Source organism: Canis lupus, chromosome 5 (genome assembly GCF_003254725.2).
Source record: "Canis lupus dingo isolate Sandy chromosome 5, ASM325472v2, whole genome shotgun sequence".
In the NCBI taxonomy this organism is placed as follows: Eukaryota; Metazoa; Chordata; class Mammalia; order Carnivora; family Canidae; genus Canis; species Canis lupus.
The window spans coordinates 70,682,650-70,706,536 of NC_064247.1; the positions used below are offsets into that span (position 1 = coordinate 70,682,650).

Sequence of the window (23,887 nt, forward strand, 5' to 3'; positions counted from 1 at the left end):
GCTTCCCAAGTGAGGGTGTTCACAAAGCATTTGTCAAGCACAGGCGTGTGGCAGAGAACTTACCATCAGGATAAGCTCTCACACACACTCCATCTCCTATCATGGTGTACAGCTGATGATAATGAAGGCAAGCCACTGACAGGGACAGAAGTCATGAGTTCTTTTAACACTATCGATCGTACTAAAAGGCTAATGTGGGAAAGGAAGAAATGCTAATTTCAAAGCCCAATTTGTAATTACAAGATATGGTTCTCACCTTTCTAACCATGGTCAAATCAGGTTGCTTTGTCCAGGTTTTGGAATAAATGTCATAACACTCCATGGAAATTAGCTCTTTTTCACCATCCTCTCCTCCTAAAATGTACAGCATGCCATCTATCTCCACAATTCCAAAATTATGTCGTGGCTGAAAAGACATCAAAGATCTCTGTATACAAAAGGCCAACTCCCAGACTAAAAGCAGATATCTATCTATCTATCTATCTATCTATCTATCTATCTATTTATTTATTTTAGATATCCATGCATTTAGTAACAACGACAGGTATTCCAGAGTTCCAACAAAGAGGTGCCATGCTCAAAACCATCTCTCTCTGGTATCTGTGATTGCCCTAGCGGCTCACCCTTCTGCCATAAGAGACAGAACCCAACTCAGGTGTGTTTTTTTTTTTTTTTTTTTTTTTTTTATTTATTTATGATAGTCACAGAGAGAGAGAGAGAGAGGCAGAGACACAGGCAGAGGGAGAAGCAGGCTCCAGGCACCAGGAGCCCGACGTGGGATTCGATCCCGGGTCTCCAGGATCGCGCCCTGGGCCAAAGGCAGGCGCCAAACTGCTGCGCCACCCAGGGATCCCCTTTTTTTTTTTTTTTTTTCAGGTGTGTTTTGGAACAAGGGAATCACCTACACGATAAATTCACTGGTGGAATTATAATTTTCTACTTACAACAGCTCAGAACAATAGGAACAACTATTACCTTCTGGTTCAATAAAACTATCTGCGTTTAGCAGTGGGCTGTAGTTGAGTGTTTCCCAGCTAGTGTGTGAAAGGAGGAACCACAGCTCAGGCACTGCCTGAGGCTGGGAGAGGCATGGGGAGGCGGGCCAGGCTCCTGCTACAGCTATCTAGAATGACGGAAGCCTGAGGGGTCATTTGTTAATGAATATTTGCTTAGAGTCCTTCCCCTTGGTGCCCAGAGCTATTTTCGTGCTGAGAGCAGAGTCCTCAGCGGACAGACAAAATCCCCCGCCATCAAGGAGTTTATGTGAACAATTAAAAAATACCCAGTATGTGAAAGGTGCCATGTGACGTTAAGAGAAAGAAAGTGGGCAGAGATGGGAGAGCACTGAGGGGCGGGAGGGAAAGCCTACCTGGGAAGTGCCCCATGCACACACACCAACAGAAGGAGGGAGGGAGCTACGATGGTGTCTGGCAAAGGTCCCAAAGCAAGTGTGTGTGTAGGTTTGAGGAACCATAGGAGGTCTGATGGAGCAAAGGCAGGCACAGAGAGGAGAGCTAAGGCAGTGGGTACAAGCATGGTGGGCAGGGGCCTGTGGCAGGGCCTACACTTCTTTCCTTACATGAACACAGACACAAAACAAAAGTGCAAAAGGAAAGATACACTACCAAACTAATGAAAAAGAACGTCTTACCTCATTCATTGGTGGCAATGCCGTCCATGTATTTGCATCCGGGTCATATTTTTCTCCTGAGCTCAGGGTCTGCTTATTTTCATCTTGGCCCCCAAATACGAACAAGAATCCCTCTGCAAAAATAGAACAAGACACAGGAAAGATGAAACTTTCTTCAATTTCCATCTCCTGCTGAATATAAATGCCACAGCTGTAGGGAGTTATGTGGAGGCAACTACTCTAATGATAAGAGTGGATTTGAGGTCTTCATCACAATTCATTTGATCCTTGGTGAGAGAGGCTAATTCACGTTTGTGAGTCACTCTGGCCATTTTATATCACTCCACATCTGAGTGGATTCCTACTACCCTACAGTGTACAACCAAGATTGGCACTACCCACACAGACACCAAGCAGCTCCATCTATTTCTATTCTCCCTGTGATTCTCAAACAACTTCTGATCCACAGCCCACATCTGTTCATTCAAGACCCAGGAGTGCTCAGATCCAGGGCACCTGTATGTGCTTCAAATTCAAAACAGGATCTAAGAGTCACTGTTGCACTTCTTATTTTAGGTCATGGTGGATTAGGTAGGTTATTTGTACCAACTCTTGTGCAAAACAGCTAAACTGTAGGACAAAACATTTTGAAATAAAATAATCTTAAAAGAGAAGAAGCCAACAGGGCAATATGATAAAGCTGAAAGGAAAAGAGTGAGCCGGAGAGGTTACCACCCATGAAAACCATTTTGCTCTAAGTACATTTGCCAATCTGGGAGATTTCCAACCTTTCTTATAATTTCCAACCTTCCCACCTTTTGAGGGCATGAGAGGGACAAAAATCAAAACCCTAGGCCCACAGGAAGTGTGACTTCTGGTAGCAGAGCCTCTCCAAAGTTCAACAGGAACCAGAACACCTAGATTTAAGTCTCCTTCCTTGTCGAGGAGACCCTCAAGGTTTGAATTTAATTTACAGTAATTCAATTCCAAATTTTCAGTGTTTATAGGCAACTGGAAGAAACAAATATAAAACCTGTGTGGAAGAAAGTATTTTTATCTAATCTTTAGATTTTAATATTCTAAGATTTTAAAGTATCAAATTATTCATACAAATAATTTTTAATAAAATGATCAATACCCAGCCAAAGATATTAGGACACAGAAACTAGACTCTATGAAGAACTGGCAACAGCAGACAATAGGAAGCAGTCTTGCATCGACTTCAAATTTCAAACACTGGACTAACCAAAGAGATGATAAAATAACAATGCTTACTATGTTTACTGAAAGAAAAAATTTTTTTAAAGATTTTATTTATTTGAGTGAGAGATAGAGAGAGAGAGAGAGAGACAGAGATATGGAGAGAGAGCATGAGTGGGGAGGAGGGACAAAGGCAAAAGGAGAAGCAGATTCATAACTGAGCAGGGAGCCCAATGTGGTGCTCAATCCCTGGACTGTGGGATCATGACCTGAGCTGAAGACAGATACTTAACTGAACTGAGCCACCCAGGTGCCCCCTGAAAGACAAATTTTTAGAGAAATCTTGGAAAAAGGAACTACAGAAGTGCCGCAGGAGATCTGAAAAAGATTTAAAGAGAATCTCTAGGAATAAAAAAAGAAAAAAACATAAAATTAAAAAAATTCAATAGATGGGTTTAATGGCAGATCTGTCACAAAGAGAATTCATTAAATGGAGGGTAAATCCATCCAAAAAAAGAAACCATCAAGAAGGCAAAACATGGAGAGGCAAAAACATGGAAAACAAAACAAAATGAAGGCAGGAGGAGAGAGGACAACAGAGCAGAGGCAATATCTGAAGATGTAAAAATGAGTAAGAATTTTCCAGATTTGAGGAAAGGCCAAGCCAGAGTCAAGATGCCCTACAATTCTGTATCTAGCACAGGTATCCTTTAAGAATGAAGGCAAAACAATGACATTGTTAAAGAAATCAAAGTGTTTGCTACCAATAGACCCAGAATAAAGGAAATTCAAAAACATAGACCTCAGAGAGAAGGAAAATAATAGAAAGTCTGAGGAATAAGAAGGAAAAACAAAGAAACTGGTGAATGTGTGGGTAAATCTAAACACTCTATAGATATATACATATTCAAAACACAGATGAATAAAACATGTTCATATGCAGATACTTATTCATAAATAGTCATACATTTTAATGCTGCAAGCCTGTGAAACATGAAAAAGAGTAGAAATGCACTTAGGCTTTTGTAACTTAAGAATACAGGCTATGGTATCTACTATGACTTTCAAAGGAATACAAAGGATATAACTTCTAACCTGTAAGAGAGAGAACAAAGTGAATAACCAAAAAAAAAAAAAAAAGTCCATCAATTGGAAAAAAAGGCAGGAAAGCAAGAAACACAGTACAGGCAGGATAAGTAGGAACCACTAGGTCATGTCACAGTTTCAACTCACTACAATTGGACACAACCCCATCCTCACTGTTCAATGTTTTTAAAGTACCAACTCCTGTAGGAAATCTTGGAAAATCTGTGACACAGGAACCATTGTGGTAGGAGTGTGCGTGTGGAAATTATGAATAAATGCACATATTATGGAAATATAAAATGTAAGAAAGCTAATTCTGAGAAGAGAGAACAAGGAAATCAGACTCACATTCTGTTGGCTACACAACTGCATCCCGTTTATTACTGACAATAACTTTAACAATCTTGGAACCAATAAAATGATTCCATTTCTGTACTACAGTATAGCTTCAGCCATTTCTATAATATGGAATGGTATGGTATAGCTTTCAAAATCTTTAAAATAACATTAGTGGGAAAGCAGAGACTATAAAATATAAAGGATTCCAGGAAGACTATTGATAATAGTTGGAAGACTACTGAGAATAATTAGAGTTTAGTGAAATAGCACTTGTGGGTGAACCCAAAACAAGACAGCAAGGTGAAGAGAAAGGCAGCAGTCAGAAGGCAGCAAGTACAACCTTTTCTATCACCTTCTTGAGTGAGAGCTTTGGCTGATGTGGAGCTGTTTCCTACTTGCGAAGGTCAAGAGAAACAACTTTCTGTAGTAAAATAACCTGAAGAAATTGCTAATGTAAGTAGTATTTTCTAAAGTCTCACATGAAATGTCTGCTTTTACATAACGCTTCTATTTTTCATACAGTTACTTTAAATTGCACGAATTTCAAAAACGGGATTATCAAGGCTCAAAGGAATTCTGTGTTCTAGGTGTGGCCATACAGCTAACAGGTCGTAAGAGTCACTGAATACTGTTCTATCAGTTAAGTCATCAAGTAAAATGCTCCTGTACTAAAGTCTTAAAAATAGCTACATATTAAAGATTCAGGAACAATAAAGACCGGCAGAAGACATTCTTCTCCTCACAAAGTCCTGAAAGCTAGAGCCACACAGAAGATGTCATCATAGAGATAATATTATTTCTTAAAATTAAAATCAAATCTCTAAAAAGGTTTCGAGTCATTCTGTACAACCCTAAAATTACATATTACTCGATCTTGTGTTTAAGTAAAATTGACCACAGAATGGTACCTGCTGAGAGAACTCCGTGGTTAATTCTTGGCATGCTTAAAGGGGCCAGTTCAATCCAAAGCTGCCTATTAGGGTCATAAAGAGGGCACATACATCGCATCGCTGCTGTTGGTTTCCGTGAACTAAGGAAATAAATAATTGATTAGCAGTTAATGTGTTTTATATAGTTTTGCTCATAATAACTATGACTAGTTTTACTGCTCTAAAAATGTTTAAAACATTTTAAAAAAAATCTATTGCTATTATGCTTAGATACCAAAAAATACCACGAATTCCTGTTTACACGGAAATAGCTCTTCCCTTTTATGACTTTTGAAACGATTCACATCCATACTTACACTCTTTCTTCTCCACCAACAGTCACAATGCACTCAGAGTAGCCCCGGGGCTTGAAGTTTGCCAGCATGGCCTCCCCTTGCTGTGGCTGGCTCAGTGGTATGTTGTTGCACTCTCTGACAATTTCTCGTACTAATGGTTCATTGAGCATCTGTTCCCGTAAGTAGCTGGAATCTAACCCTGAAACCCAGAGTGCTGACATCACGTCCTTCATGTGGACCTGCACAAGAGGGTTGGAAGGATGGGAGAAAAAAATGTAGGACATAGCACACAGTTCTTAGAACATACATTTTCTGACTCATGGAAAGCTAAAATTGTTAACAGATTATCAGCAGGCAAGTCACAAATGCCAGTACTGCTTGAATATGCCTTACTGGCCCTTTCTACATCCCCATAGCCTCGATAAATACAAATTTAACTTAAAAAATAATCAGATTTATATTTGATGTATCATGGAAAAGCTTCAAGCAGCTTTCTTTACACCCTAAAGGGTCACCTTAGCAATAGGAAACCTTGGAACTCGGCTGCAGTGGCCTTATTTCACATAGCTGGATGTGCTGGGCGTTAAATCACATTCATGGGGACATTATATGTAGTAATAGCTATGTAGAACAGATAATCAAAATGGATCAACATTAACATTACAAGAAAAATACAGAAAAGCCAAAGTTCAGAAGAATCCTGAGTACTATGTATTTCTTCAAATATTATTGTTAAAAAATATCTAACACATATAATATGAATTATGTACCTTTCATGATCAGTCATTAAATTTGAAATAATGGAATACAACATACTACATACATGAGGTCAAAGTCCTTAGGGACTAGCTTTTCTTGGTTTTGGAATGGTTATTTTAAGGTATACTATTCCATATCCTGAGTGGCAAAAGCCAAGAGGTCTTAAGGCATGAAGTTCAGATTAATCAAAGGGTGAAGAACTACCTCTTGTTTCCCTGGCAACCTCATCCCTAGAAGAAAGGAAGAGACAGCTAGTGACCGTGGTCTCTATGAACAGCAGTGAATCCAGAACTCTCTTATCCTCTTTCCTTATCTACCCAATGAACGTGGAAAACCAATGCTAGCTGTGCTAACTATGCCAAGACTACTATCATATGGGAGTGTGTATTTCTATATCATTACAGATCTAACAGTTTCCATCTCTATTACAGTAGCTCATAGTTCCTAAATAGGCTGATAGAATTTTAACAGTTACAAGATATTCACTAAAACCTACATCAACAGCTGCTGAGAATGATTAACAATGCAATTATACATTTTAAAACTACTCTAAAACCTTCTTATTTTGAATATAGTAGTTGAAGCTGGTGTCTATAAATACCAGACTTAAAGGTCTGTGATTTTGCCCCCTCCCACACTGTAGTAATAGTTTAGCTCTAAAGCCTGATAATTCTGAGACCCTTCCTTCCCAGTTGTTGCTCCCACAACCTTCCCATCTGGAAATTGCATTGCCACATTACAGAGTGATCTCCTGCTTTGTGCTGAGTGGTATCAATCACTCCCGGGAGAGCCCATACCACAGAGGTTTCTGAGGTCCACTCCCCTCACTCCTCTGCCAGAGCGGTGTGTGCCCCCTCTCACTCTGCTGCCTATATCAGAGTTCCTGCATGGGTCACCAGTAATGATACAGGGATGGATGCTGAACAAGACAGTGGGGACAATGAATTTCTATAATCCACACCTCAAGCTTGAAATTAATTTTCCCACTAAAGGCAATGCACAAACAATATTATGTTCCTTACAAGTATTAATATTTTTATTGCTATGAGTTACATGAGCTTTTATAGTCTGGTCTGAAAAAAACAACCACTTCAATGATACTATGCAAAGATGTACCACAGACATCTTTTATTTTCTTAAGAGATTTTATTATTTGACAGAGAGAGAGAGAGAAAGAGACATCACGTAGGGGGAGGGGCAGAGAGAGGAGAGAGAGAGAATCCCAAGTCGGGAGGGTGGGGCCTGATGCAGGGCTTGATCTCATGACCCTGAGATCATGACCTGGGCCAAAATCAAGAGTTGGAGGCCAGTCGACTGAGCCAGCCAGGTGCCCCCAGACATCTTTTAGATCACAACTTTGTAAGCCTTTCAAGTTGAAGGGGAGAGACAGAACATCTATACTTTGGACTAAATAAATGAAGGAATGAATGGAATAAGTAAGTAAAAAGGCAAAGTCAGACCATGTTATAAACCACAGGTACCTTTCTTAGTTCTGTATCATGTGCTATCCATCGAATTACTGCTTCAAACACATATCTTTCGTTGCCAACATTTAACTTCTCGAGAGAAATCACTTCTTTAAGTTTCTGAGGACTGAGTTCTAAGAATTCTTCTGTGCTGCTGACATCTCGGAAATGAGTCTCCAGGTATTCTGTGGCAAGGTAATGGACATGGTGCAGGCAGTAGTGGAGTGCAAAGTCGCGGATGCCAATGCAGTTCTCAGCGGCAATGCAGCCTTCCAAAAACTCACAGCACAGAGTTTTAAGATCCGTCAGCAGGAGCAAGTCTGCTGCCTGTACAACATCTTGGATTGTATCTTCATTCAGCCGGATCTGCAGGAGTATCACAAATACTTTACATTTCAATATATGTATTAAAGCCCAAACTGCTAACCTATTAGGTGGAACTACATGAAAGTTCCACTTTTGTAGGTCAAAGATGATCAAATATTGGCAATTTCACACAGTCCAACCTAGGTCATCTTTTTCAAAAGGAGTTTGAGGGCACCGGTGAATCTTCAAACCTTGTGAACAGAATATGGCCGGTTGAGTTTTCCCAGCACTTTCCTTGCTTTACCAACATTAACTATCATGAACCCTTCCTGGGTACACTGTCCATATTGTTTACTTCTAGGCCTTAGTGCCTGAAATGCTTATTAGGAGGTGGACAGTTCTCCTTTCTGTGGTAAACTAAAGGGAGTTCTTTAAATACTAGCACTGGAACTGTGGCAAATCTTGCCTCTAGATATATACCACGTTCCATTTTTTGCCAGATGGCCTGCCAGACACACCACATCAGCCCCTTGGAGAAGGGAGGGCCATGCTGCCCAAGGACCTCATTCCAAATGCCAAACTGCATTCAGTGCAACACGTACACTCTGGTCTCAAATCTACTTTCTGGAAGGAACTCCTAAGGTAAGATTTCTTGTTTATCGTTATGAACTTCACTTTTCCTTAATCTTCTAATGCTTCTTCATCCACCCACTTCAGTTTTTGCAGGCAACACTAAGGCAATTTAAAGAAACAAGCCTCTAGAATATTACCACAATCACAATGGTCAGACTCTTCTTTCCCAAAGAATGGGCAGTTGTCCTACACTTGAAAATGTGAAGGAGAGGTTCCAGGGTACAGTACAGCAAGAAACATTTTGCCACATTTTATATATTGTGTACCGCAGATATAGAAAAAAATGTATGACTGCCAATCACCTTATAAACTGAGCAACAAAACTGTGGAAAGAAGTGTGTCGAGTAAGTCACAAGTAAGAAAAAATTTCTTGTTTACTTGACATATTAAATTCAGCCACAAAACAGTGATAGCTGTACACCAGTCAGGTACAGGCATGTGAGAAAATCACTACATTCCATCCTGATAAAACTAAACTGCCAGATAAGGAGTTTGTTATAATTTATGTTGCAACTACGGTTTTAAACCATAATTAATTTTTTTGTTTATTTTTTTCTTAAACCATAATTAATTTAAATTGGGAACAAAACACAGAAGTCAACCTGTAAATAAGGTTTCAAGATTCAAATCCAAGCCTGAACAGGTATATGCAATTACTGGCTTACGAGTTGTTATAGCTGCTGCTGAACTGATTTTAAAAGTTAGATAAGAGGATTGGTCCTCAGTCTAGTTTCCTGATGCTTCTGAGTATCTTCAGTATTTTAAGGACTGTCCCAAAATTAATCTAAATGCATTCATTTTTAACAATCATACATATAACCTTACATGCACCACCCACCACCTAGTGTTCAGAGAAAAGGAAGGAATAGTGTCATGAAATTAACCCAAAAGCTTCAAAAAGAATGACAATCACCAAAGTTGACTGAATGAATGTATCCAGAGAAGGCAAGCAGTACATTTAGGATACTTAGGAAACACGTAGGATGAGGCTCTCACAAATGAGAAAGGTAAAGTAAGATGAGGAAGGAATAAGGGAGAGAACAGGAAAGAAGCTCTCAAAAAGAGTAAAGATAAAATGCATTCTCACATCACCACACGTAAGATACACTAACCTCTTCCTGTTAAAAAGCTAGTTCTGGTTCAACCTAAGATTATTCTTAAGAGCCCTCATGTTATACTTTAAATCATAAAATCAGGGGTTGGGGGCTTGAGGATGGCAAAGAAAAAGAAAGTCTCATTATTTATAACCTTCTTCCCTGGGTTTCATTAAATCCCCAGCAAAATAGGTGGGCACAGAGAGTAAAGGGACATCAGCAAGAATGGGATGCAACCGGGATATTGGTCCTACTGAAGCAACAGTACCCAGGCATCACAAATACAATGCAGGTGCCTGTCATATGCGAGAATCTCAAACTCTTTTTTTTTTTTTTCTATAAAACAATTCCCTCTGCCCAAGGAAGCTCCCCTTTCCAAGCTATGGGGTACAGAGCAAGATGGGAATTAAGGTTTAGAGACAGCTATGAAAGGTGATCCCAGTTCCTTTCTATCTCATGATGGAAGGTGGAGCTTGGAATGATAAATACAAAAACTGGGACTGGTTAAGATTTTACTCAGTCAGCTTTTCTTTTAAGAGCAGAGCCCTGGAAGAACAGTTGGGTGCCATTCCCAGCAGGAGATATACATCACGCAGACAATGACAGATGAAGAGGACGGTGTTGCTGGATCATAGAATGGATGAAGGAGACCCTCACCCTGAGCTTGAGAGGCCTCTACTTCGTCTTCCTCCCTGTGTGTCTCATCATACCTGCCCACTGAAGATGTAATCCAGGATCTCTCTCATAACCATTACCGATATCCCTTCAAGTTCAATCTTATATGTTGATCCATCATCTTTTGGAGGATTATAGTTTAATTTTGTCCTAAGAAAGGGAAAAAAATGTAAAATTTCTATGAAAGAACAGAAATAGCTATAAATATTTATGCACTAAAACTCAGCATAAGGTAGATATTTATCAGCATATAAACCCGGCCTAGGAAATGTAGTTAGTTTATATATTTTATAACTTCTGACTACAAAACATTTGTTCTAGGATTCAGAATACTACTTCTTAAAAAACAAAACAGACAACCATAGAACTAAGAGCCACCTAAGCAAGGATCTCTACTTCACCTTGGGAGTCTAGCTCTGTTAGGCTTTTTTTTTTAAATTATTTCATTATCTATTTTCAGTAATGTAACAAGGACCCCACGAACCTCCCACCCAAAACAAAAGCTAGGAAGTTGACAAAGAACCTGCTTCTACCCAAACATACCCTCTCACTATTCATCTCTCTGCTTTTCCCCATCTGAAGTAATTATCATCCTAAATCCTATTTGATTTTCCTTTGCTTCTTGATATTACTGTACCCACGAAACCACTCTCCTTGTGGTTGTGTGCACTGCCCTGTCATACAAGTGTCAAACATCTCTTCGTGTCTACAGTCACATGTGTTTCCTCTTCTGTGAAACACATGCTAAGTTCAAATCTCTTTTTCATTTTTTAAAATTGAGTTATTCATATGGAGGTGTATGAGTTCTTTATCATATTCTTGGTATTAAATCTTTGGCAGACTTGGCACATTTGTTTAAGGCATGAGTAATTTGAAGAATGATTTTTCATGGTGAATGTTTTTTGTGTCTTGTTTAAGAATTGGTCTTACCCAAGATCTGAAAGATGTTTGTAAATTAGCACTGACTAAAGCTAATACACAATCTAAATTGCACTTAAGAACCCCCCCACCCCCGACGCCCTCAAGGTTGAGAATTGGTCAAATCAGGCAGCTGTGGAAGGAGGGTGAGAGATGAGCCAAAAAGACACAGGTTGACCAGTGGTAGTAAGGAGCTGAATTCCCAGGTCCTGCCTCCACATATATACGTGACTCCCTGTAAGGCCCTCCCCACCTAGCTCTAGTGCAAGATAACGGATTGACATCCTGAAGAGTTACAAACAGAGGGTAGGCCACAGGAGGATAATCAGGCACATTCAAGGATGGGTGTATGGTACCAAAAACAGAGCAAATATAGTGTTTACACACTGGATGCTGAGACCATCAATTTTCCCCCCTCAATTCTGCTCTTCTTACATGTTGAAAGCCAGACCTATATTCTCCAGGCAAGAAACTGGAAGACTCTTTGGAGGATGTAATCAGCCCTAAAGGGAAAGATCTAAAGTTATGGATATAGGGCTGCCCCAAGAACACAGGACTTCAAACTTCTGAAGGAAAATTCTTTCCAACCTAGATTTTTTAAAAAAACATTTTATTTATTTATTCACGAGAGACACACAGTAGAGGCAGAGACACAGGCAGAGGGAAGAGAAACAGGCTCCATGCAGGGAGCCCGATGCAGGACTCGATCCTGGGTCTCCAGGATCATGCCCTGAACCAAAGGCAGACACTCAACCACTGAGCCACCCAGGTGTCCCTCCAACCTACATTTTTATAACCAGCCAAACTACCAATCAAATGTTAGGATCCAACAGATATTTTCAGCCATACATGGTCTCAAAACAAACAATCTTCCATGCAACCTTTCTCAATGTGCTGCTACAAAATGTGCCCCCCCAAAACAAAGGTGTACATCAAGAAAGAGGAAGATTTCAGGAATGAAAAGACACGTTCCAACATAGGAAAGAAGTGAAGTCAATGCAGGGAAGGGTGCAGAATGGGCCTAGGACAGCAGCTATCTACAAGCAGAAGAAAGCCAGTCCATCCTGCTGCCAGTAAGGGCCTTGGGAGACTCCAAAGATGAAATTGATGGGATAATGTATCTGGAGGTAGGAAGAAGATACTTAGACAACCTTGTTTCTTTCCTTATTTCATGTCTGCTATTCCTGCCTCTACAGTTCCTATCGAACTAAATAGTTTTACTCGAAAGATACTTCATTTCTGCTTGCTGCACTCCAGGGTTTATCTATATGCTTGACACTTTTAATAAGTGAAGAAAAAAATTTTTTATCAATTCCCGACCAAGAGAGAAAAATCATGTAAGTGCTAAGACTAAGACCAAGTCTGAAATGCACTGTGGTCTTTCTGGCAGCACACATGGTATTTTTCACTTAGGATGTCATAACTATTTATATTTTTCAATCACTGATTCTTCCTTTTTACATGCTCTGTGAAAATGATCTGAGCCTCTTAAATAATTTTCTTTTGTCAACTGGTATGATGTTAAGCTTTTCAGTAGGGAGTGCTGGAAAGACAGTGCTTCTTGGTTCTGGTCTAGCAACTTGGAAGGCTCCTATAAGGCAGCCAATCTTTCCAGCATGAAGCTCCTACAGTGCTCCGCCACCAGCAGCCCGTTGCAGTTTCCCCTGGAATTCCCTCAGGCAGTTTTGACACTTCTTATGAACAGTTTTCCCAGGCACCCGAGGGGACAGACTTCTGGCAAGTTCCAGCTGTGCCATTTCCCTGCCATGCAGGGAGTGTGGCTGTGCCCTGTCTAAAACATCTGGAGCTCAGCCCACGGTGGTGGCTGCTTCTTCTATGGGTTATTCCTGTATTTTTAAGTTTTCCTTTCTTCTTACTAGCTGATCTCTCATTACTCCAAATCTCTTGTTGTAGTTTATAATTCTTTATATTAAGCTTTCTTTGCTGAAGTTACTGCGTGGACTTTTTTCTCCAGACAAGACCCAGACTGAGAAAGTGGCTAACTATTTTAAGGCTGTAACTCCAGAACATATTCAGGTGGAAGAGCCTCAACCTAGAACTGGAGCTGTTCTTGTTTTAAAGTAATCCATGTTCACACAAGAGCTGGCTGTGCCTGCCTGTGCGTGTTGTGGATGGTGGAAGGAGGAGGAGCCTTCTAGACTAGGGGCAGAGCTACAAGTAGACCTTTCCTTGCTGTCTGTCTGTCCGTCCCTTTTCAGTTTTCAACCATGTGACTGGCTCACTGCCATTTTTTTGGAAGTTGACTATACTGTCATATGTTTTTATAATTAAGAGTAAAGTTTTCTCTCTCAGTGAGAGATGGCTAAGAGGACAGAAAAAAGATGCCTGTATATAAGTATGGACCATTTCAGACTTCTCTAAAACCAGACCTTTTTCAAAGCCCATGAAAAATCAATCACTGTACCATCAAGTCTCTAAACATCTGAAGCCTAAATTATAAAACCTAAAAGTACAGTTTAAATTCAGATCCCTACACCTGCCCCCAAACTTTTCCCTCTTCTTATCCTGGTTCTGATCTTTCCTGGTACCATCTGTGCACACTCCATTCCTACCCATCTTGTAAAGAATGGCTTACATGCCAGTTCCACACAAAGTTATTCTTTATCGCTCCACCCTGTCACAGGCTGCACCTCCACCCTTACCTCCATGTAGGTAAAAATAATTTCTCTGCTACAGATTTCCCAAACACTTTATATTATGGGTTTGTCAAATTCTGTTTTTATTGTGGCATTTAAGTATATATCCCATTTCCTAACTCCCTTATTTAACTGTTAAGTTCCTTGAGGCCAGAGTCCTCTTTATCATGGTAACCCTACAGTGTAGCCCAGTGGCTCACAGAGAATAGATGTTCAACACTTATTTGTAAAATAAGCATTTGAATTGATAGTGGTCTTTAAATATCTCAAGCACTGTCACATGGTTTCTTTCCTGCATGACCTCAGGTACAGTGAAACAGAACCAGAAGCAGCAGGAGGAACTTTTATAGTCTCACATGTCCAATGCTGAAAGGACGAAAGCATGGGCTTTCTCAAACTCCAATGTTCATAGGGATCATCTAGGGCTCTTGACTCAGTCTCAGTGTGGCCTGTGTTTCTGCATGTGTAACAAAGTCTCAGGCAGCACAGAGGCTGCTGGTCTCCAGACCCCTCGGAGTAGCAAGGGGTTAATTGATGCTTCCCAAATCACCCATGATATGTTTGGTACTTTAATCCATCCCACATGAGTATTTTTTAAAACGTAGTAAAAATATAATGGGGATATAATGTACCAGATGGTGACTACAGTTAATAATATTGTACTGTGTATTTAAAAGCTGCGAAGAGAGTACATCTTACAAATTCTCATCACAAGAGAAGAAGTTTTATAACTATGTCAGATGACAGGTTAACTAGACTAACTGTGGTGATTGTTTTGTAATGTAAACAAATACAGAATCATTATGTTGTATACCTGAAGCTAATACAATGTTATGTCAATTATACCTCAATTAAAAAATGGATTATTAGAAAAATGAAATAAAAAAGACACATGAAATGCAGGCCCTGATTGTTTTATCATCTCATTCAATAAGCATAAAATTACTTTGTCAAATTGCTACAAGTGTCTAAACTCTTAACTGCCACACATACACTTATATTGTGGCAGATTGCTATCCAACCATCAGCAGTGCGCAGGTGATGTCCCAGTAGGCTGGATGACCAGACCACCCATCTGTCAAGAATACAGTGAAAGCTGATTGAGTCCCTTCCAATCCTAGTTGGTAAGAGTCACGTCACTCAAATTTATTTTGAAACAGTCTTGCTTTAGAGCCTACCATCATTCTGTTACCTCCCATTTCTCTTATTCTACCATTTCTTGGAGACCTGCCATCCTTTCCCAACTCAGTAACCTCCACTGTGTCTTATTCTCCCTCCTTTTGTCTTCACTTTTTTTTCTGATTCCCCAGCTAAGTCTCTTGGTCCTTTTAGCTTTTGTAGCATTCTGTCTTTCATTTCTTTCCTTCAGGAAATAACTTAATTTGCCCAAGATCCACCAATGAACTGTCCTCACTCTCGAGCCCAACACATTTTCTCCATAGCTTTCCCCTTTATATCTGGAATTTTCTCATCTTGCACATCATTTTTCCTTCCTTTGCTAGAGAATTCAGTGAGCTGGACTAAATGAGTTAAATTAAAAAGAAAGAAAAAGCAAGCAAGCAAGCAAGCAAGCTAACCCAAAGTGTTAATAACTGACAGCTCTGTTTTGAAAGTTAACCCGTAAAAAAAACAGGAGGTAAATCAACCGTTCCTTTCTGTGTTCATCTTTCCCCTAGGAAGCTATAGGGTCATATGTAAATTTACTGGAAGTCACAGTATCCTTGTTTTTATTATCATGTGACGTCAACTTATAAACTCTCTCTTGGAAAATGCAGTAGTCTTAAAATACCATTTTGAGAATTTTATCATACGCTGAAAAAACTAGAAATAATTGAGAGTATTATAAAATTGAGCCTCAGGTGTTCAGATATAAATATCCATGCCAGTTGCATTCTTCCCCAGTTTTGTTTCTAGGGCAAGACATTTCCCCTCTGTGCCCATTTTCTCATTTGTAAAAAGAAGAGGTTAGATAAGGTGATTTGAGAACTCTCTCACCCCTAAACATTTTTGGACAAAACTGCTGAAACAGACCAATGAGTTAGCACAGAGACTTGACTCTAGAGGCGTCCTGTGGAGTCCTAGAGGGTGAAGTCCCGCCAACTTAATCAGTGATCTAGGATTTATAACACAACTTCTGTGGAATATGCAGTGCAAGTTTATTTTTCTTCCAATCACCTATCCTCTGGGCAAGCATTTATTTTCTGTCCTATTAAAGTTGAACAGATGTGAAACAAAATCAATTTTTCTTATTCTTGGCAACACTGAAAGAGATTTTGTAAAACAACAACAACATGTTGTTGGCCAGTAGCTAATAAAGAAGCTGGTATTACTCAAAATTTTACATCCCTGAAAGAGGCCTACAACTTTTAAATGAGTATAACAGAGCCCAAGTAAACTGCTGGGTTATAAATAGTTCTTTTCTCACTGGCTTCCAATTGCTGAGAAAATTCAATGTGTCAAATTGCTCAGGTAGCCAGGACTGATTCTACTCTTCCAAGAACCATCTTAGACATCATTGAATGGGATCTGATGTAACACTGACAGAGAATACATTTAAGTGACTTTTTTTCCTCTCTGATGCAAAAGCTCCTCTCCAATAAAAGCAAGGAAATGTACTCAAATAGAATGCAAGAGAATGTAATGTTTAAGTCAAGATTTAGAGAAATTCTGGGGTGATTCATGGGCATTACTCATATGGTTTTAAATGATTCATGTCGCCTCAAACTATGTAGCTACTGACAGCAGGCTCTTTGAGATGTGTGCAGAGGGGCTTAGGTTCATCACTACATTTGCCCACTTAAGCCAAACTCCTATTTCATGTTCCCGGAGCAGGGGTGGGGTAGGGAAGTGGGGGTGGGGATGGGAATCTGTTTTACAGATGCTCCTCCCCTCCTCTTTCATCTTCATGAGCTCCTAAAAACTACATCAAAAATGGATAGTTGGGGCAGTGAAACTACTCTGTATGACACTGCAGTGATGGAGACCTGTCATCATACTTTTGCCTAAACTTACCTACATCATACATTTGCCTAAATTTACAGAATGTGTATGACCCATAGTGAACCCTAATGTAAGCTACAGGCTCTGGGTGACAGTGATCTGTCAGTATAGGTCCATTATCTGTAACAAATGTCCCACTCTGGTGGGGGCGCTGATTACGTGGGAGGTGACGCATCTGTGGGGCCTCGGGGTATATGCAACATCTCTGTACCTGAACTGAATGGTCAATCTTGCTGTGAATCCTCCCCAATCAGCTTAGTGAAATATAAATTTGCAAGTAATATTTCTGTCAACAGAAGGCACCATCCCATGACAAGGCCTTTTATGGCCTATTTTTTATGGGGGGAGGGGGACAGGAACCCAGCTTTCCCATGGTTCCTGCCACACAGGAATGCCACCTATGTGAAAGAGAAGCATTTACATGGGTATCTGAGACAGGAGCAGGGATCCCAGAGGAAGGCCCATGGAGCCCCCAGACTCCCCTGGGGAGATATGCACCAGGTGCCACAGACTGCTAGGTGAGTCCCCCCTCAACCCCCCCACTGGGGCCAACAAAGGCTCACGAGCCAGCCACCAAGATGCTCTTCCTACAAGACCAAAGTCAGGGAGCAATGAGGAGAGGAAACCACAGGAAAGCAGGGGTATGATTGCTGTGGACCCAGCCAGGAACTGCCACCAGCTTAACACGGCACACCTAGGGCCAGGATTACCAAGTGGGAGGTGGGTAAAGGAAAGATAATGCAGAGCTGGGACAGGGCTGCATTCCTCCTATTACGATTCTAGGAGGGGAGCCTCACTACTGGGGTGGCATGCTAATGGAGCTTCCATACTACTTCTCCTTCATTATTTCCTTCACTCTCCCTCCATTCCTTTTTCTTCACTTCCAGCCTCCAGCTCTTCTTACCTAGACGAATTAGTTTTCACTTCCTTACCATCAAAACTTTCCGCCTCACACACATCCTGCAATGATTCATAATTTGAATAGGTTTTAAGAGTACCTCCTGAACCTGGCTTCCCAGAATCTTGGGGCAAACTCTTAAGAGGAAAGCAGATCCCTGGGTACCCTCCCAGACCAAATCAGTCAGGTTCCAAGACTGTGTACTTTTAAAAAGCATTCCAGCTTATAATGACACATTCCCTCACCCCTGGAATATTACCATCGCCCTCCACCCCCCCTCATCACATGGTTTAATACTTTACTCCTAGTCTCTGCTCTAAAGAGCAGCCCAAGTACCACACTATCTAAAATGACACCTCTAGGGGCACTTGGGTGGCTCAGTGGTTGAGCATTTGCCTTTGGCTCAGGTCATGATCGCAGGGTCCTGGGATAGAGTCCTGCATCACGCTTCCTGCAGGGAGCCCGCTTTTCCCTCTGCCTATGTCTCTGCCTCTCTCTCTCTGTGTCTCTTATGAATAAATAAAAAAATCTTTAAAAAAAATAAGATGACATCTTTACTTCCTTCCCTGCTTTATTTTTCTTCATAGAATTTATCACCATCTCATAAACTACATCTATTTAATGTCCATATCCATGACAATGGGGCTTTGTCTTGTTTACCATTCTATCTCCATACCTCATGAAGAGCCTGGTACCAAACAGGCACTTGACAAATACGCATGGACTTAAGTTAGTAGCAGCATACAGCCAGGCTGGGGGAATGAAGAATTTCACCACTGCAATGCCAGTTACTGAAACAAAACAAGCACAACTGTGCAGATGGTATTACTGACCAGTTGAACAGTTGTGAGCTTTTCCACACTGCATCTCCCCGGTTCGCCCACACTGAGGGAGGTGATGCTTCCCCCAGCACCCAATCCACCTGTGCTGTATTCAGCAATTCAAGTACTGAATGTTCCCCTGCTGCAAAGCTATTTGAATGTCCATGGTGCCATTACCTGCCTTTGTGCTGAGGGCAAATGTAAACTAGACTCAGGGTGCCTGGGTGGCTCAGTTGGTTAAAAATCTGCCTTTGGCTCAGGTCATAATCTTGGAGTCCTGGGATAAAGCCCTGCATCAGGCTCCCTGGTCAGCCGGGAGTCTACTTCTTCTCCCCCTGCCCCAGCTTGTGCACGTGTGTGCGCACTCTCTCTCTCTCTCATGAACTCCCTCTCAAATAAATAAAATCTAAAAAAAAAAAAAAAAAGTAAACTGGACTTTAAGGTTGGCTGTAGGGAAGGTTTGTGGTCTGTGAATAAACCTGCCTAACTGGCCAGTACCCCATCTCTGCTTCATTGCTCTCTGTTCACCATCACTAGTGCACTGAATGGAAAAATGCAAAGATTAGGAAAAATTTCTGGAAAAGCAAGAGTTTACTGTTCAGGTATCATGCCACCAAGATGCCCCACAGTAATGAAGCTGAAGCAGAACCAGCTCACCATAGAGGATGTAGGAACAAGTCTGAAGAGGCCCTGGCCATTCCTGACAACCTCCCTGCTCCCCCACCGACCAGGCAGCACACAAGGAGTTATAAAAACATTTTCCATTTTCCTTCTGATAGCACATCATCCACTCTGAAGATGAAATACAGTGTTCCTATTTAGACCTGCTCTGAGTTACCATGTCCAATTATATCAATATCTGGAAGAAATATGAGAACAGAAAGTGTATGCCTTTGAGGCATGTGATCTGAACAAAGGAAAAATTTATCTAAAGGGAGATAATGTTTTCAGAAAGAGAACATGCAAAGTATGAACTACCTTCAGCAGGAGGACAGCTTGAGAAAACCCACAGTGTGTGCGTTTGGGGGATGGGGCAGGGGGGGGTAACACACAGCACATCACAGGGACTGTGGACATGCACACCTTTAAGTGACATCACTTACACATGCAGAGGCACATGATCTCTGAAGGGAAAGAGATGAAGTGTGACCAAACCCATAAAAACTATAGCCCTAGGCCAGTGACCTTGCTATAAGTCCCTCCACTGTTCTAGGCAGAGCATCAAGTACCAGGTACGGATTCAGAAATCAGATCTCAACTAGTTGGTGGGCCCTGATCTCGAGGGACTGATGAACCAACACTTGTAACCATGGGCTTTGGATCAGTAAAATGAAATGCCACAAGTTATTTCTACAAGTCTGAAGCCTCTAGAATTATGTCCCACAAGAAATCTCTTTCCCAGCCTGCTGAAAGCCTATTTTCTCCCCCAGGCTGTCCCCATCTTAGGACGCGGTGCTATTCTCTACCCAGCTGCATAAGCCTGAGACTCAGGAGTCTAATAACTAACAGAAGGAGTGACTGAGTTACAAAGCACAAGTGGATGCTAGAACTGGCAAAAGTTGATGAGGCATGGAATACTTTCATGATCTCAAAGTATAGCCCCATAATTTTTTTTTTAATTGGAGTTCAATTTGCCAACATATAGCCTATCACCCAGTGCTCATCCAGTCAAGTGCCCCCCTCAGTGCCCTTCACCCAGTCACCCCATCCCTCTGCCCACCTCCCCTTCCACTACCCCTTGTTTGTTTCCCAGAGTTAGGAGTCTCTCATATTCTGTCATCTTCACTGATATTTTCACTCATTTTCTCTCCTTTCCCCTTTATTCCCTTTCACTATTTCTTATATTCCTCAAATGAATGAGACCGTATAATGTTGGTCTTTCTCCAATTGACTTATTTCACTCAGCATAATACCCTCCAGTTGCATCCACATTGAAGCAAATGATGGGTATTTGTCATTTCTAATTAGCTCCATAATTCTTAATTACAAAGAGAAAAACAGTGGATTAAACCAGTGGACACCATCTTTAACCATGTGATCAACTAATGTTATCTAAAGCTGGGACAAATCAACATCATGGCGCCCTGACACGGTACATGGAGAGGGGTGCCACGTCACTTCTGTGGTCTTCTCACCACAAATGCATAACCTCAGTCTAAATTTAAGAAATCAAACAAACCCAAGTTGAGGAACAGTCTACCAAATTAAGTGATCAGCACCCACCAAACGTATCAATACCAAGAAAGATAAAGGCAGACAGAGGAACGGTCACAGGAGACACAAAAAGATTCCAAGTGGGCAGGACAAGTGAATCACTGTAAAGACTGTGGAGGAGGTGCTGTGCTAAGTACCATGGAGGCAAAATAGTTCTCCAGGGAGACAGGTCAGAGAAGGCTTCACAGAAGTGGACCTGAATAGGACCTTGGCTGAGTATTTCACACTGAGAAGCGAGGACAGCAAAGGCAGTAAAGTAAGTACTGTGGCACTCAAGGAATGGCGGGGGCAATCAGCTGAGCATGGCTGGAGAGAGTAGCACATAGGGAAGGAGGACAGGGGCGAGCCAGCTCCTGGAGGATCTATGCAAACACACAGATCTGGACTTCCCCTTGAGGGAGATGGAGCTATACGTGAGGACTTACTTAAAACTTATTTTGAAATAATTTTAGATTTACAGAAAAGTTTGTAATCATAGAGTTCCTATATCCCCCTCATCTGGCTTTCACTAATGTTGATATCTTAAATCATCTTAGTATACCTATCAATACTAAGAACTAAATATTTATTGGTATAATACTATTAAATAAATTATGGACTTTATTCAGATTTCACCAGTTTTCCCCTTAATGTCTTCTCTCTGTTCTGTGGTCCAATCTGGGATTCCAAACTTCAGTTGATGATTGTCTCCAACTCATGACAGTCCTTCAAATCTTCACCTTTTAAGGCCTTGACTCTTTGGTGAGTTGTGATCAATTATTTTGTACAATGTCCCTCAAGTTGAGTTTAATTTCTTATGATTAGACTGAGGTTACACATTTTTAGCAGGAACCCTACAAAAGTGGTATCATGTCCTGTGTAGCATGTTGTGATGTTGATGAAAAGGATGTTAACCTTGGCCACTTGGCTATGATGGTGTCTTCTGGGTTTCTCCATTAAGAAGTTACTATTTATCCCTTTGTTAAATCTATTGGAGGAGATAATTTGAGAATATCCAAATATCCTTTCTCTCCCCAAACTCTTGCCCACTAATTTTAGTATCCACTGGTAGATCTTGCCTGTAATAATTATTATTATGATGCTCAAATAATGATTTTTTATTATTTTATTCCATCTACATTTATTAATGGAAATTCTTCAGTAAGGAAGAGCTATCTCAGAGTGTCTGGGTGGTTCGGTCAATTAGGCGTCCAACTCTTGGTTTCAGTTCAGGTTATGATCTCAGGGTCGTGAGATCAAGCCCGTCAGGCTCTATGCTGGGTGTGGAGTTTGCTTAAGATTTTCTCTCTCTCTCTCTGTCCCTCTCTGCCCCAGCTTGTGCATGCACATTCTCTCCCAAAAATTTTTTTATAAAACTGAGAAAAAAAGCTATCCCTTTTCCTCATTTATTTATTCACCCACTCAATTCACTTACTCATGCCTATACATGTGGATATGTGTTCTGTTCTGTGGTATATAACCCAATGTTATTGATATTCATTTCCTTGCTCAAATTGCCACAGCCTTGGGCACTGAGAGTTCTTTCACGTTGGCTCTCTTGTCTTTTGGGCACCTCCTTACTTTCTGGCACAAATGCTCTAGGCTCATGGTGTATTTTTCCTGCTCCAGTACCTGCATCAACCTCATCTCGGAAGACATTAGCTTTATGCATTATCTAATTACCTTCTAGAAGCATCACTGTGGCAGCAGCAGCAAGTGTGGAAGACTGATGGGGATCGAGCATGGAGACAGACAGACCAGTTCTGTCACCTTCTGAACTACAGCGGCTGGAATGTGAGCAGCAGTAATGGTGAAGCAGAGACAGGTTGTGGAGATCTGAGATGTGTCATTTAGATGTGTGTGCGGGGTGCATCCCTAAGGACTTCCAGTTTCTCCCAGGGAATCTGGCAATATACTGACCAGCGAGGTGAAGGGAGGACTGCCCACCTTGGGGAAGGGAGCTGGCCTGGTGTTCAGGAGAGGCCAAGGTGGCGGTATCTCCGGAGTAGATGATATTATGAGAGAGTGGAGGGGGAGGGACAGACCTTGTGCCACATCACGTATAGTGAGAGAAAGGGAGGAGAGCCAGAAAAGCTGGCTGTAGGGGAAATGGGACAAGAGGGGTCACAGGAGCCTGCAGAGACCAAGTGTCAAGAAAATGACCAAGAGTGATAAATACAGCAGACAGGCCGAGTCAGATAAACACTTCCAAGTTTTCACTAGATTTGGTCATTCTATTTAGCAATTTTTAAGAACAGTTTTAATGGAGTGATAAGACAGGAGACAAGAGAAGGAAAAAAAGAGGTGAGACCATGGACAAGATAAAGACCCTTATTTGAAGAATTATGTGCTTTTGGGGCGCCTGAGTGGCTCAGTTGGTTAAGTGTCTCTTTTTTTTTAAAGATTTTATTTATTCATTCATGACACACACACACAGAGAGAGAGAGAGAGAGAGAGAGAGAGAGAGAGAGGCAGAGACACAAGCAGAGGGAGAAGCAGGCTCCATGCAGGGAGCCCGACATGGGACTTGATCCCGGGTCTCCAGGATCACGCCCTGGACCAAAGGCGTGCTAAACCGCTGAGCCACCCAGGCTGCCCAAGTGTCTGACTCTTGATTGATCTCAGGTCTTGATCCTGGGGTCATGAGTTCAAGTCCCAGGTTGGGCTCCATGCTGGGCATGGAACCTACTTAAACAAACAAATAATAACAATTTAAAAAAGAATCATGTGCTTGTTAGCAGAGGATGCAGAGATGCATCTGGACATTTGTATATCTCCCATGTACCAGGCACTGGAAGAGACTCAAGCATGTCTCTGTGCCAAGGAAGGAGCCAGAAGAGAAGGGAAAAATTGAAAATACAGAAGGAAGAAGATATGCAACAGAACATCCTAGAAGAAAGAGTAGAAGATGGGAGGGTGGGCCAGGGAGAATCAGTCTTGACTGTGGATCTCTGTTCTACTCAAGGCTGGCCTACAAGTCATCATTA

General features: G+C 41.3%; 1 protein-coding gene across 4 annotated transcripts in view; it reads right to left on the bottom strand.

The window, feature by feature from the left end:
• Positions 1-23,887, bottom strand: part of GAN (gigaxonin) — a 60,977-nt gene that overhangs the window by 23,118 nt on the left and 13,972 nt on the right. For 3 of the 4 annotated variants that reach the window (XM_025426954.3, XM_025426955.3, XM_035716598.2), the window contains exons 2-7: positions 10,449-10,563; positions 7,721-8,071; positions 5,502-5,719; positions 5,164-5,285; positions 1,652-1,764; positions 257-406 (exon numbers count right to left, since the gene is read on the bottom strand). In XM_025426954.3, the coding sequence (XP_025282739.1) occupies positions 257-406; positions 1,652-1,764; positions 5,164-5,285; positions 5,502-5,719; positions 7,721-8,071; positions 10,449-10,563 (1,069 nt within the window). The remainder of the gene's footprint in view (positions 1-256; positions 407-1,651; positions 1,765-5,163; positions 5,286-5,501; positions 5,720-7,720; positions 8,072-10,448; positions 10,564-23,887) is intronic. The other variant, XM_049110677.1, reaches the window with a different exon arrangement.